General features: G+C 38.2%; 1 protein-coding gene across 1 annotated transcript in view; it reads right to left on the reverse strand.

Annotated features, from left to right (window-relative positions):
- Positions 1–1,402: 1,402 nt before the first annotated feature.
- Positions 1,403–16,681, reverse strand: part of rmdn2 (regulator of microtubule dynamics 2) — a 41,810-nt gene continuing 26,531 nt past the window's right edge. The window contains exons 6-11 of the mRNA XM_030156680.1: positions 9,829–9,904; positions 9,182–9,259; positions 7,538–7,636; positions 6,682–6,735; positions 6,481–6,561; positions 1,403–4,212 (exon numbers count right to left, since the gene is read on the reverse strand). Of these exons, the coding sequence (XP_030012540.1) occupies positions 4,159–4,212; positions 6,481–6,561; positions 6,682–6,735; positions 7,538–7,636; positions 9,182–9,259; positions 9,829–9,904 (442 nt within the window). The 3' untranslated portion in view covers positions 1,403–4,158. The remainder of the gene's footprint in view (positions 4,213–6,480; positions 6,562–6,681; positions 6,736–7,537; positions 7,637–9,181; positions 9,260–9,828; positions 9,905–16,681) is intronic.

Genomic DNA, 16,681 nt, shown 5'->3' on the forward strand with positions numbered 1-16,681 from the left:
AGAAATATTAAGTGACCCCATTTGAATTCCAGGCGACCCCATGTTGGGTCCTGACCCCAAGGTTGAAAAACACTGGGTTAAAGGGTTAAAATAATAACATTAGTTCTCCAACATCCTCATCTGCCCGAACCCATGATGCTGTACAGTGATTTCTAAGGGACTCTTCATTATCCTCCCTTTCACAATATGTTTTCAAAGTTTTTGCTACGTAAAAGAACGTCATACGAGTTGCAACTATATGCCGAAAATTGCAAGTTTTCGTTTGTTTAGTTTTACTGCAATCTAGTTGTTTAGTCTTCCTCTTTTAATTCCACAAAAACAACTCCTCCCTTGTCCTGTTGCTGCATCCCTCACATAGTGATGCATAGGTTGGTTATGATTCCGTTAAAACAAACTTTTCTAAAGCGATAGTGGATGGTGCCAGACCTATCTAAAGCTTTGTGCGTAAAGATGGATGTGGATACCAGTTTTCTATTACAAAGCATCAACAGACAGTTTAGAAATGGAGATAACATCAATAAATGGGGAAAAAGAAACCACAGAATAAACAAATAAACACATGTGAATGTTACAGATTGCACGTTTAAAACCTCAATGCTACAACTTTAAAGAAAAAAGAATATAACCTGATGAAATCCTTTCGTAATCACCAATATTTTGATTAATAACTAGGTATTAATGATATATTTTGTCAGAAATAACAATAGACTACAATTCCCAACACTGTCAGCTCGTGATGGACTCGAGAGGAAAACCTAAATGCAGATGCCTTGAACTGACAGTCTTATGTAACATGGCGTCCTGTCTTCTTAAGCCAGCATGCATCGACATCAAGATTAGATGCAATCACACAGAGACGTAATATATAACGGTCGAGAATAAATATAGAACATGAAAAAGTCTCCTTGAGAAAGAAAAACCAAACAGCGAGCATAAGCGTAAACATAAACATCACAGCTTTAACTTCTGATCAAATTGCACTAATAAAGTCAGTCAATTTAAGGTGAAGTTTTTCGTGACTGTATAAACAAACACCTGCGCTCATTTGGGAGGTTTGGTTTGGTTGGAATGGTTTTAGTATGGAGGAAAAAAAAAATGCTGAAACATGACTAGACTGGCAGGACTGTGGCCTGAATCAGATCCAGTAACAAATTCCCAATTCCTGCGGCACAAAATGTACAGTCTGGGCGAAAGAGACGAGCAACTTATAATGCATCGGGCTGTTATTCATCAGCTGTTGGATTAAGACCAACTCATGTTTAGAATTCCTCTGTCTTTAATCATATGTTACAGGTCGTATAAACTATTGCAAGAGTGACTTCTTATAAACACCCATAAAAACAGCAAATGCACAACTATACCTACTCATAAAAGAAGACAAATATCAAACTGACAGCACATATTAGGATTGCAGAAATTTAATTATAGACTCCAGTATCTTTATTCCATCATACAGGCTATGATATTTTACAGTATAATTTCTATGTAGTGTATTAAATCTGACATAACCATGATGAATATCCTGGCTTTCCGATTAAAACAAAAACCCAAAAAAAAAAAAAAAAATTATAAACACACAATACATTCATAGTGCTGATAGAAAAATCTGTAAAGTGGCAAATGACAGTTCAGGAACATAGCTTTAAAATACACGATAAACTGATTTAAATGTTATACAAATCTAAAAGTAAACAGTTTTTGGTTTCATAAATTATGCAAAAATGCATCCCATGGTAAAAACATTAATGCACGTGAATGAATTAATTAGGGAATGCATGGGATGGTCATGGCTTCGGTCAAGTCATGCAGATCTGCAGCATGGGAACAACCCAAGAATGCAGTTGTGCACGTTATTACATCATGTCAAAGCTTTGAGACTGTACCGACAGTCCATCATTACCCCTCAGTGACTGCATTTACACCAATAAGGCTGATTTAATAGGGTTTTAATATGTAAAAAAAAACACTCCCTCCTTTGTCAGTATGTGCAAAAAAATAAATAAAAATATGGTGGCTCATGTGAATAAAGGAACAAAGGTGTTTTTTTAACTCATGTTGGCTTGAACAAAACCAGTAATCTAGTCATCTACAAGCCACATTCACTGTAAAGTAAGTAAAGTGGTTTTGCTTGGGTGCAGAACAACCACATTAAATGCAAAAGTGAAGCGTATGAGGGTTCTCTGTTGAACTTTATAATCACCCAGCAAATGTTCAAAAGACAACAGTAGCTGGAGGACATTTTCCTTTTGTCTAAGTGTGAAAAATAAAGAGCATAGTGGTGAGTTTTACGGTGAGTAAAAGAACGAGTATGTATGTGGTTCTACAGACACATGACAAATTAAAGGAAAAAAACCGGGGGGGGGGGGGGGGGGGGGGGGGGGTAAATAATGTACCATCTGCAGGACATGACGGCTCACTGAATGGGTTGATTAAGATGAAAGCGATGTGAATCATATGCTATGGCCTTCATCGTCACCAGATTTCAATCTATTTGGCACCTAAAAGCGGTTATGGATCCTCACGTTCATGTTTCGTTTGCTTTGTCAGATTCATTGGCTCTGCTCCTAATGATCTGCAAAATTTGCCAATATTTCTCTGAGGGCAGCTTTGATTTGATGGCACAGGAGTGGAGTTGAAGGTATTTTCTGAACAACCAATATGGCTTGTGCTGATGTGGAACAGTCTTCTGAATCCACTCTTGAATTAATATTGATGAATAAGTTGGTGGTGGGTTAAAAAAAAACAAAAACTGAATGAATGAATGAATGAATGAATGAACGAGCGAATGAATGAATGAATGAACAGTAAAGTGATGGCAGTGACAGAAATTCCATTTTTGCAAACATTGCTGATGCTATTTTAACAATTTTCTTTGGATGAGTGTCTAAGGTAAACTGAGATACAAGAATTATACACATTTTCTAAGTTTCAATGACTGTAACTGCCAAATAAATTACATTTATCAAAGACTCAATTTGTATCACTGTTAAAACTTCTGACCATGACTATGTTTTCTCTAAAAGTGACTGTTAATAAGATAGAAAAATTTGTGGTACTTTGGACAGGATTGGGTTCATTTCTTTGAACATGTTTTGTTGTTCTGATTGCACATATCTCTGTTCATGTGCATTCATAACACACCTTGGAAATCATAAATGAGCAGAGGTTAAAGGTTATTTCTGGTTTGGGAACTGGTCTGATGATGGAGTGTTTTTTGGATAAATGCAGGATACAGATATCTGGGACAGTTTATATTAGTTTTCCTTTAATTTGTCATGTGTCTGCGTGATATGTTTTTATAATGTTTCATTTGATAAACTGCAGTTGTATTGAAGTGACATTACTGTCACAGGACCTGAGTAAAAAGAGATAAATGAGAGGCTTCAATGGAACGACGGATGCCAAAGCAAACAACTGCAATAAATCATCCCTCACACTGGAGATTGTAAAAACATTTTAAAAAGATAACATGCGTTTTGATTGCACAATCAAATGTGTGGGAAATATTCACTCCTTAAATCTGTGAACATGTAAATGCAGTCGAACGGAGACGAAATGAGGACAACGTGAAGAGGGCACAAGGTCATCCAGTGGTCACGGCATTCCAAGATCTTTGTTTGGGTGCGCCTTTGTCTGATGTGCTTTTGTTATTCCCACTTGGATGTCTGGTCGGAGACACAACAGAAACCGGATGGGAACACGAAAGAACGACAAGTCCTGTGGGTCAATTTCCTAAAAAGTGAGACATCTTTGTTGTCGAGGAAACTTGGTATCCTTGAAACACACGGGAGATTCATTCGCTATCGGAGCAATCAGACGTCTGAGAAGATGAATATACACACGAGCAATCACACAGTTTACAGGACATTCATCTGATTTCTCTTGATAACAGCAAACTTGAGAATTTGTTGAGTGAGGAATCTGTAATGATACAAATAAATAATGATACACATAGAGTTTGTTTTCCGCTATGTAAGTTAGTCTACGGGTCCGATTTCTAAAGCTGAAGGATGGTTCAGACTGTGGCCGCCTGTTGCTTCCATGATGACATAAAACCCCACCACTCACAGAGTGAATTAAACTCAGGGATCTCAACACACACACTGCCTGCAGCACATGGAAAATAACTTTCCAAAATGTGTTATAGCTGGGGTGGCATCACACTCCAAGCAACGGGCAAAGTACGTCCAGCTCCTTCTGCGCCTCGTCAGCCTGACGGAAAATGATAATTAAAAATATAATTAAGTAAAACACAATATTCAACATGACATTTCCTTAATTTGCACAGTTCATTGGGCTGTGATGTGGTTTGATCTGTGTTTGCACTGATTATTTAGTTGAGATCAAAGATTAATAGTAGATTAAACAGGGTTATTGCAGGTTCCAACGAGTTAAATGTAAGACTTTTTAAGACCAGTATGAAAGTAATTTAAGATTAATTTCATGTCCAAACTGGAAAAATACTACAAAAGATCTGAAGGACTATGTGAGTCCCAGAACTACATACAAAGACAGTGAATTTGTTCTAAATCCACTAATACGGAAGGTCACATTAAAGGTTCAGTGTGTAAGACTCAGCAGGATTTAACTTCATTAATAGAGAATAATGAAAATCATAAATGAGAATCGTCCTTTCTTTACCTTCATTTGTTGCATCGACAGAGGGAGTGGGGAGAGGGAACAACTTCTTTTTTCCATTGTATGAAAGATATAAACATTTTCAAGCAGGATGTAAATTACACCAGACATTGAACCTGACCGGACTGGAATCTAAAAACACGACGTTGCACTTGATTCAGCAGATGCTCCTGAGTGGCACGAAATAAATTGAGATTTTAGCCACTCTGGTCCACTTGGTGACAGTAATGCACGTCTGAAGTGGTCCGACAATTGCTGATAAACATTAAATACGAGAAGAAGCAGGCAGCGGAGTTGTACGGTAGTTAGAAATGTCTCCATACTGGTGTAGTTTTAGTTTTATTAGACACCAAGTCCGCCATGTTTTAACTGTTGCTGTTGACAAAATACGCATTAAACATGTGCCATGTTCATCTTCCAACTCAGATGTTATCTCTTTCATGTTGTTGGCCTCGATTTGGCAGAATACTGAGCTTGCATCGACATTATTCTGTCTGCAAAGAAACATAATGTTATGTTAAAGACGTTATCATGTTACTTATTATGGATTAGGGCTGGGAGATTTGGCCAAAAGATCATGTGGCGATCTTTAGACGTGGAATGATGATCCTCGATCTGAATCAATTTTCTCAACTGTTATACATGTGAGTTATAACCAAATGATCTTTGAGTTTTCTGTTTTCTGGAAGCTTATGCTCTGAGTAATGGCTTTTGTTGTTGCCACTGGGCGATAAGCTCATTTATTTTGCACCAACATTATAACAAAACTTACAATATCTACATAAAGTTAGCACTAATTTAGTTTTTATCAATGACTGACATTTTAATTTATTCCGGTGGACTTTTAAAACTGTTCTTACACAAGTACAATTCTGCATCTGTGAAATTCAGACTCATGGCAGGTTGAGTTCAGAAGCTGAGCCCTCAACTCATGGACTGAATTCATTATTTCTTCAGCAGCAGCAAGTTTTATTTTTACTTAACCTTTATTTCTTTAACCAAGTTGGTCCCATTGAGACGGGGGATCTCTTTTTCAAGGGAGACCAAAACAAAACATGTTAAACTCTACATGGAAATAAAAAAGGAAAAAAAGGAAACAAAGTCATTAGCCTAGCAACTTGTGCTAGGAATATTAATGCTACACACCCATGGTTTAACGCTACGCTGATATGCAACACTCTGTAAAATACTTTAATTATACAAATAAAGGGACGATTTAAAACAAAGGGAAGTTTTTTTTTAAATTCCTACAGCAAAATGAGTCAGATTTAAGTTCCGTTTTGCTGTCAGAACAGTTAACTAATGTACGCCACTTTTTCAGAACCAGTCATTATGAAAAATACGAGCTCTTACACAGTCCAGTCCAAAACAACCGGAGACTGAACGAACTATAGAGGTGAGCCATATTCAAGTGGTTCAAATCTATAACATTATCATCTGATGACACTAAATGTTACACATTGAACCTTTAATGGATTTTTTTTTTTTTACTCATGATATCTATTTTTTGTAGTGGGGTTTAATTTTGAAGTTTTGTTACAGCACAGTTAACATCAATTCATGATCTGATCAACTTTTAATAGCTGTCAAAACTATATTTGAGACATTGTAGCTGAAAATGTTTTAAATATAGTTTTGACAGGTTGAAGTCCTCAGGTCTTACAATTTGTAAGACCTTAGGACTTCAGCATTTGCACGAGGTTCTAAGGAACCACGTAAATCCTGTTAAATATGACTGATGCAGCCGGCTCTGGTCAGATTGGAAAAAATGACAGTACACCAGATCTGACGCAGTGAGCTGGGTGCATTACAGTGTTGTGACAGGACAGTAATGAGGTCTACCTCTTTGGCGATGGCGTTCATTGAACAAGCAGCTTCGCACATCTTCCGTGCTTTATCCCTTTGCCCGAGGTCTTTGTAGCACTGCCAAAGGAAAAGAAAACAAAACAGACCCAGTCAATGCGTTGTTGGAGCGCCGGTGGGATCCCGCAGAGGGCTGCGTAGCCCCAAACTCTCATCATTTCCAACTTCAAAGTTACTGACCTTGGCTAGGAACACATAGTTGAGTTTGGAATATCCTGGATGGATCTCTTCAACCTGAATGAAAACAAAGCCACACGGTTTTTAAGACACTGGGGACCTTGATAAACCTCGGAGGATATGTCTGTTGAAGTTAGACAGCCTCTCCGGAGGCTTCGCTCAAGGTCACGACCAACATGTTCCAACAGGGACCAGTTAAATCAAATTGATGGGTGAGATCCATGAGGCACGAGGAAGAGGCACGCACGGGAATATTGGCCAGAAGCAAAATTCATTTCTCTACTATATAAACATATGAAATGTGGGAACACAGATTAAGTCTTTCTAAATACTGAGGGTTTGGTCTTTGAAAACTTGGTACAGGAGCAACCTGGAGGCACGTTGCAATCGAGCTCAAGACAAACAGGACTCTGTACACAGCAGGAGAGAACGTCTCAAAACTGAAGAAATAATATTTGGATAGTCCATCTACAGAGAGTTTATGTTTCAGCAGCTTATTAGTCGAGGATCAACAACATATACTCACATATACTCTATAGATTATCTGTTACACATTTTAAATGTGTTACGTTACTGTCAATATTGAATATAAGTCAACATCACATTCAGATTTAATCAATATTAAACTAAAAAACAAGAATCCTTCATCAGCAAAGTCCCCATTTTTGGAAGAGAACCATTAATTTAAACACTAATCCTCTGTTTTTCCATCCCCCTTAGGGATAATATGATTCTGTGGGTTTTCTTCTTATTAACCTGCAAAGGCAGACTGGAAGCTCTCCTAGTTTGTTTAATCTCCTCAGCCAGTGGCAAGTTTGTCAGACTGATGTAAGAGGTAAAAAACACTGAAACATTGTACCTTAAGGAAATTTTTCAGTGCATCTTCGACTGTGGCGCTCGGTGGTTCTCCGAATAACGTGGCAGCAACTTTTCTCTCAAGCCATGACAACTGAGCCACCTACAAGATAAGACACGTGTCAACGTAGAAGCACTTTATTTCAGAATTTTAAAAAAAAAATGCAATTACCAGTAGCTGTATTTCTACAAAACGTCAGGTGAATGTGTAGAGAAGTCAAAATAAATTGGTTTAGTGTGACTAATCTTTCAAAACTAGAGCATTCTGTTGTTTTCCCTCTAAAATGGCTGCAGTGTCTTTCTTCATGAATTAAATTGTGGAATAATTAGACCTCCTCGTCAGCAACCAGACATGTTTTCACACTTAATCTGAAAGGACGCCACAAACAACTGATCAACCTCGTGAGTTAAATGTTTGCCATATCAAAATTTATTGGAAAAATGAAAGCTTTTGGATTTCCCTGCATTTATTCTTTTATGAAAGAGGAAAAACACCATCTGAAGTTAGTGAAATTTGCAAAGTTTTCTACCTAAAACACAATTTCAGCATACATTTATACACCTAATATTAGTGCTACTGTTTGTTTTATATAGTTTTGGGTTGCTTCCTTTCCAGGAGGTGGTTTGTCCTTTACCATCAGTAAAAACAGGCAATTTTGCAGCTCATGGAAATGAAGTTAATAAATTATGTGGCTAGTCCTTTCCATATACGAATACCCACATCATTTCCTTGCTGGTTTTGGTTACGTATCACTTTTCCAAACTATACCAGGCTAGAAAAACAAAATTTTCAAAGTGTAACTCTTCCCGTTTTTTTTCCAAGACCATAGTAACCCTGAGCGCTGATACTTTACACAGGGGCCGAGGTCAAACATGTAATGTTCCTGCCTCGCACCATTCATCAGGGTACTGTCTAATTGCAGGTGTAGCGTTGCTTTGGCGTCATCACAGGACCTTTCAAACAGAACCGCTGGCTGAATGCAAACAGTAGATCATTGTTGAACATGAGCACACCACAGACAGCCCATAAAACTGAATCCCTGAAAATATCAGGTGTTACCTTTCTTCTAAATTCGCACAGTCCCTTAGTCCTGCTCTGGTACCAAGAGTGAAACTGACTATTACATAATGTAATCAGAGCAATCTTTATAATGGCTTCCTTCCTTTCAGGCTTGACAACTGGCACCGAGTTACATGATAAGTAGCTCGTGAAACAACGGGAACAGCAGAACGGTTGTAAAATTTAACAGCTAAATGACAATAATTCCTCATTACAATGTTTCTGTGAGTGAGTCAGTGACTGTGAGACAAGATGTGGTGATCATAGAAACAATCATGAGCTGCATCAAAAACAACTGACAGAACGTGAGGCGAATAGAAACAGGATGAAAATATCTCCCTCCCTGGTACAATCTGATTTGGAGCTAACAATGGCTGGTGTTAACCTCCCGTAGCGCTCTCTGCGAATATCGCAGAGGGAAAAACAAACCTCAGGGAAACCTAAACACTGCGAATGAATGAGGGGAAACCGTGGGTGGGTTAGCAGGGGCGAGGGGGCCACGCAGACATAGGCCATAAATTCACTGTTTGACGACGTGAGGACAGATGGGAGAGAGATAGATGTGTTGTGTTAGCGAGGGTCACATACAGCGTAGCACCAGCGGCCCAGCAGGTAGTAGGACAAGGGGTCTTGTGGGTTCAGCTCAATGGCTTTATCCAGATGATCCTGGGAGGTGAGACAGACAGACAGAGACAGACAGACAGAGAGGGAGAAGATTTTCACTGTTGATTCATGACACGGCTGCTATTTCCACTGCCTTCTGTTCTGACCTGATCTGTCCTGCTTCACCAACCCACAAGTATTTCACAAACACCTCTCACACACGCGATCTCGCCAAGCGACCACACACTCCGGGCTGTCGCGCACCCTCCCTCATTCTTTTCCATTCTCTCTCTCTCTCTCTCTCTCTAGTGCAGATTTTTTTTCATATCTTCCCTCTACTGCACTCTATCTCCTCCTTTCACCTGTCAAAGAGTTTTTGCAGGTACACAGACTCTGAGGGAAGCTGCTGACAGAAGATAAAATGCTACGTGCCGTTGTTCCACACTCTAGATTATGCAACTGAACGGCTGCATAAGTGGCTTAAGTACTATGAGTAGCCATTCCACTCTGTTCTAAAGTCAATGGGACAGGAAATTTCCAACATATTATGGAAAACGTTCATATATTTCTATGCGCATTACAAGAAACGCTGACAAAAAGCTTTAAAATGTGCAGTCGTAGCTACAACTCACCTTGAAGATGTACCCGTTCTTGATCTTGTTCTGTACAGTGTCGTACTCTGCCATGATTCCACACATGATGGCGTACCTGCGGAACATCATGGTGATTCACTTCCACTGTTGACAAATTTTACTGCCAATTAATTAGGTCTTTGTTTTGCTGAAAACAAAACGAGCAGGCGGCTGTCCCAGCTTGTAGTTTATTTTATTAGTCAAATCATCAGTTCTATTCCACACGTGGTGCTTTTAAAAACAGAGTGAGTAAAGGTGATGCAAATGGGAAATACGTCTGTACGTCATTATGTCCCATTACTCATAGAGGCTTCACAAGTGTTTGATAGAGACACTCAGACTTTAAAGAATTTCCTACAATTCAATAACAAAACTGAAATTCTCCTGTTTGCCTTAGTTTGCCAACCCGTTCAATCAAATATTCTCTAATCTGGAAACTCCAACACCAACCGCCAGAAATGTCGGTGTCACCTGAGAGCTTTGACCACTAGGTTAGAAAAGCTCTTCTGAATTATTTCTATCGACTCAGAATGATTTAAGCAGACGGTATAACCAGCACAACGCATCATCTGGCACAACTTCACCTACTTCCAAGATGCATAGAGGGGAAAAACTTAGAATACGTCATGAACTCCAACAGCTCTTATGAGCCCCTTTAACACAGCACTTTTGTTCCGGGAAAATTTCACCTTTTTTCTGGAACGACATCTGTGTAAACGAAATGGTGGGATTGGGGATGCAAATAATCAATTAATCCATTAATCATTATTCGGTTGACCTTATCGATCAATTAACAATTAACTGATTAATGGCAATTTTCCTGAAAACCTGAATTTCTCTTTCGATTGGGTCTATAAGAATAAAAGCTAAATATTGTTTATATTCGTCATGAAAAAAGCATGTCATATTCGTTAATGATTGATTTATTGTACCATCAGGGATACAGTACAGGCAATGATACTTATGTTGTAACTACATAAATTCTGCAGAGAAATTCAATAAAATAAATGGATCTGAAGAGGGGCAGTTTAGAAGAAATGGGCATTTCTGACTTTGCATCACTGATATGATGAAGTGAGATTTCAGTGGAGATGCCGGAGATTTTGTTTTAATGGTTTTATTACATATTTATTACTGTAATGCTTTTAATGTTTTATGTAAAGCACTTTGAATTGTCTTGTACATGAAATGTGCTATATAAATAAACCTGCCTTGCCTTATTACTTTATTTTGCTTGTAATATTTTATTTTTCTGTGAAGAACTTTGTAGCTTTCATAGGAAAAGTTCAATATAAATCATTTTTACTGTATTAATATTTATTATAATGTAAAACAGTAAGTTCCAGAGGTTGGGTGATGTAGTGAACATACTTGATATTGATGTTTTAAATAACTACATCCTCCTTTCACAGACATTTATTTCAAATGATCGGAGTACCTGAATAAGTACAATAAGCTACTTACAGTGTTGTATAATGGAACTCTTACAGTATTAATGCACAGCTGGGGAATGTATTTACATCTTTTTCGATTGAATTTTTAGAACCTGTCAGGACTATGAGTGTGTGGTTTGTCCACTTTCACTTGCGGGAGTTTGAGTTTATGTGTAAAGCTTCATCTTACTGAAAATTTAACTAAGTTCGGAAAAATATTGGGTTAAACATATGGAGATATTAATTCATATATTGTCCAGTCCTGTTTCAATTCAGCATTTAGTGCAGGCCTTACACTCAGACTCAAAATTTCCCACATCTTACGTTCTCTAAACACAAAAGTTTCCACTTCTGCTACAAGAAAACAACAACCTCTACAGCTGCCTGTTGACTAGATGCTCTTCTTGTATGTGAAAAGTGTGTTCAGTATATGTAATAATCGAAGGAATTACAACAGGTAATATACAAAACAGAACAGATAACGGGTGGATTTGTTATTACAAATTGAAAATAATGAACTTGACTTGACAGATGAACATTTATTTAATCTCACCAGCAGTGACAAGCATGCTTGCGGTTCATATTCATACGGGTAAATCAATTACAACTGTGAGCCACCATTTGACACAGTTAGGGATCAAGTAACTGGCTCAAGGGCAACTCAGCTCCATCACCTAATACACCCACCCGCTCAGCTCCGCAACATGAACCTTTGACCGTGAATACACAATATCACTGCTGTCCTCGGTGTGCCAAGTCTTTATAAACACAGCGTATCAGTGGCACTTATTTGTTTAGAAGCAGAATACTGTGCAGAAGGAAGTTAATTATTTTCAAGGTAACATCAGGTTTCTTCTTTCAAAACAGAAGCCTATTAGAGTTAGCGTTTGATACTGTCTTGAAAACCTGAGCTTTAAGTGGAAGAAGCCAACACTTTGTACACTATTTCCCAATAGTCAGGTGGGAGAGTGAAGCTTTGGCAGTGCCTTTTACTCACACAACCTTTTCTGTGGGTCACTAAGAATGCAACAGTGAAACACCAGTAGCACTCAGCCCTCTTTAGCCGGACTCCTTTGTTAGACATCAGCGGAGATAAGCCGCTTCACCTCGATCCCTCACTCCTTAATTAAAAACTCTGACTTGGACCAGTGAGCAGGTGGAGGGGAAACAAAGACTGATTTCATCTTTGGGATCTGCAAGTCAGCATGACACCGAGGGTTTGGAGACAGGAGAGCTGATCAAAGTCTTTTCACCGCGAGCCTGCTTTAATCCCACCGGTACTCTGATGAACACCACACAGCGACATCAGCATCCATTTCTAATAAGGATCGGCGTGTATAAAGCGTCTTCTGACACGGTGTTGAAGATGGAATATGTGTGTGTGTGTGCTACTGTAAATGGATTTTTACAAGACACGATTTCTGTCCATCTTTCTGGTTAAAAAGTGTAACAGACAGAGTGAGAATCATGGTTAAAAATAAAATAATAAAATAAAATAAAACTAGTAGCCACAATATTACTTCTTTAACGGAAATAAGAAATAAAAATGAAATTAAACATTTCATTTTTGTTTTCATACAATATTATATTCAGATTTTCAAGACTAAAATGACGTTACATACCTTTAATAAACTCTCCTACCTTTGTAGCCTTCTGTAAATTAAAGTTTTCCAGAAAACACCTAGCAAATGAAAATTAAGTACATAAAAACTAAACAAACACAAGTTGGTTCCTCAAAACAAAACTCACATATACTACATGTTCATTCATTTTATCAGGTGAATTGCGTGTCTAGATTAAAACGTCATATTGATATTCCAAAGTCTCACCAGCAGAGGGAACTCTGGTACCAGAACACACTTAGTTCTACCAAACCCACCAACAAATTGACTATGTATCCACAGTCTGTATCAGTCACTGAATAAAGGATAAAGCTCATTGTTTCCACACATCTGTATTATAGTATCATTAAGTTTTCTTCTTCAAACTAAAACTCAGACACTTATGTTAACAGTCAAAATAACACAGTGTCTTATAATCTTCATGTGGTGCATCAGCTGATAGTTTACATTATTGCTCTTTTATCTTAGCTCTGTTTTTCAGACTGAAAACAGCCACAGTAAAACCACAAATCACCTCAGTTTTCTGTTTGGTTTGTGTTGTCAATAGCTGAACTAAAGATCTGTTTGAAATCATCCAAACAAGGTCAGAACTGTTACACTTTAGTCTGAACAGTTGATCAACAAACAGCAACTTAGCAACAATAATAACATCCCATAATAACTTTATACCTACATAAGCCTCAGAATCAAACTCATCCGTGTTGCCATTTCAACATCAAACTCCATTCTTTTAATTTAGAGCAGGAGTAGAAATACTACATAAAGCCACTTTAACTGAAGGTAAAATCAAAACCAAAACTGAAACACTAATAAAAATAAATAAAAATGTCCAAACTATAACTGGTAAAAATTAGTGGGTTGCAGCAAAGTAAAAAATATTGCAGCTATCCACAAGTTCTATCTTCACCAAAATAAATTTAAAAAAACAAAAAAAAACAAAACAAAAAACAAAGCAGAATTCGTCTTGTAATCAGGTGAAACCCATCTATTTTCTGTACTATTATATCCATCATTACTCCTACTTACTGCCGGTGCTTCTGAACATTAACGATGATAAGACAAGTACTAACCACATCACTTCTAAGTGTCTCAAATATTCACTGAAAAGCAAACAAAGGCAGATGAAAAGTGTGTAACTGTAACCAAAAAGATCTGTTTATTTTCTTAAGGTAGCGCTGGGTGCGGCAGCGCTGCCACTGGTTGGCGCTCGATGAGTGGGAGCTCGACAACCTCACAGGAGCAGAGATGCTATCTGTCTGTAGTCGAGATGCCTGGCTTCCAATGAAAACAGACTTCTGGATGTAAAGGCAAATCCATCACCAATGATTAAACGTCTGCTGGAAGGAAACAGAGCCGGGATGTTGGGCCACTGCTGTTTAATCCAGGTTTGACTGAAGTGATCGGAGCAGCGAAACATATTAAACTATTATAAGCATTACCAAAACAGCCTTCGTACTGTTCATATATGTTTATCCTTGATCTGTACAGCAATTTTGTGTTTTATGCATAGTCAGAATTTAGTCTGATATGTGAGGATTTTTGAGTTCCTTAGGGAATCTGACATAGCAATTTAGGGTAGGTAAAGGGGTGGGAGATTATAAATTAAACTTCATCCCGCTCCTTTTCGAATGGTTTACTTTCTTTTTTATATAATTCTTTTGTTGTTTGATTTTATTGCAATATTCGCAATAAATAAACAAACAAAAAAACTAACAAACAATATACATATAAATATATATATATATACACATATATGCGCACCCACATACACACACACACACACACACACACACAGTATTAAGAATCAGTTGTATATTTTTATATATTTGCTTGTTTTGCTAAAACATGCCCAACTACTGATTCAACTAAGCATTTTAGCTGCAAATTATTAAATTATTTATAGTGGAAAAATGCCATCTGTGATCGTAAATTAAATGTCTACGATAATAAAAAAAAAAAAAATCAATAATTCTCTATAATGAGCTCAATGAGGTGCAACTTTGTCCCAGGGGTTCTGCTAATGTCTCCAATCATACTGTAATATACTGATGTGATTAAACACTATAAATCTAAGCCGTGGTAGGATGAGGAGGGAGACGGGGGCAGCATACCAGAAGGGAGTAATCATAAATGGAATTAAGCATTGCCCAGGTGAGGGCTGTGGGAGAGATTGCTCAACATCCATGACACCGCAGGACATATTTTTACTCCCATCTGATTGGGTGGTTCTACTATTATTCAACATGTAGCAATTCTGCAGTGTTACTGAGAAGCATGTGAAACATACTAGTGTGAAAAAAATGTTGATGGTATGCATAAAAACAACAACAACGAGCTAGAAGCACTAGACGATGTCACACTAGGAAAGATGCCTTATAAAAATAAAAATGAGCGAAGTGTAGACAATATTTAGAATATTTCCACCACTTTCCACTGCCTTCAGCTTGCCTGTTCTGACAGTAAACTGAAAGCCATAAGTAACTTTCTCTAGAAAATCACAAATTTCAATGGCGATAAAACACAAGTTCCTGGTCTGAAGTGGCCACAAAGGCTTTTTTGTAGATGTTTTAAAGGTTCAATGTGTGATATTTAGTGATAACTAGTCGTGATCTTACAGATTTTCACCAACTGAAAACCCCCTAGTCCTCCACTATGGTTTTCATTAACGGGATAATGACTCCAATACATTCCAAAGGAGGAAGGAGAAGAAGGAGAAGAAGAAGAAGGAGGAGGAGGAGGAGGAGGGGGAGAAGGAGGAGGAGAAGAAGATGAAGAAGGAGAAGAAGAAGGAGGGGAAGAAGAAGAAGGAGAAGAAGAAGAAGGAGAAGGAGGAGAAGAAGAAGAAGAAGAAGAAGGAGGGGAAGAAGAAGAAGAAGGAGGAGGAGAAGGAGAAAGAAGAAAAAGGAGAAGAAGAAAAAGAAGGAGGAGGAGGAGAAGAAGAAGAAGAAGGAGGAGAAGAAGCAGAAGAAGAAGGAGAAGAAGAAGGAGGAGGAGGAGAAGAAAAAGGAGAAGAAAAAGGAAGAGGAGAAGAAGAAGAAAAAGAAGAAGGAGGAGGAGGAGGAGGAGGAGAAGAAAGAGAAGAAGGAGAAGAAGAAGAAGAAGAATGTTCAGAGCTACAGCTGTTTGTAAACATGGCAGAGTCAGTGAAAGGCCATCCCTCCTCTCTTTGGGGATAAATGGCTTATTCTACAGGACACATTAATACATCATGAAATCCTACTTGTGTGGACTACATTCCATTTCTTCTAGATCCTGAAAAAATGTTGGTATGTCCATGATATTAGTTAGAGTTACTTCATACTGGTGCTGAACTAGTGTGTCCTGTCCTGTCCACAGTAGTAGCAGTGCTAGTGTAAACAGCCTTCCTGATTGGTCTGCTTCTCTGACCTCGGTGCACACGCCCCCAGCATCTACCAACACAGAATATCACCAATTTTATCACGATTCTCAAACTTACTACTATATTCCTGGTGATTCTCTAGTAGTTCAAATTTTCCTGGGTGTTCGTAACATGTTTTCCTGCAGCGTAGCAAACTCAGAACACACATTTATTTGTGTTTTTAATGTGTTGGCTCACTCTGCCACCTGGACTTTCCCCTGCACTTCACAAAGGACTCACTGAGTGATTATGTTGCAGCGTATCCCCACCGGTCTCCTCAGTAGTAGAAATTATAGAATTAAGCTGGCTAACAATCATGTTTTTATGCATGGTGTGTGGGATGTTTTTGTTCTTATGCAACATGACTTGATCACCGTGTGGAAGCGCATGAAGAGTCAGAGCTGTGGGGAAGGGGAGGG

Source organism: Sphaeramia orbicularis, chromosome 15 (genome assembly GCF_902148855.1).
Source record: "Sphaeramia orbicularis chromosome 15, fSphaOr1.1, whole genome shotgun sequence".
NCBI classification, from domain to species: Eukaryota; Metazoa; Chordata; class Actinopteri; order Kurtiformes; family Apogonidae; genus Sphaeramia; species Sphaeramia orbicularis.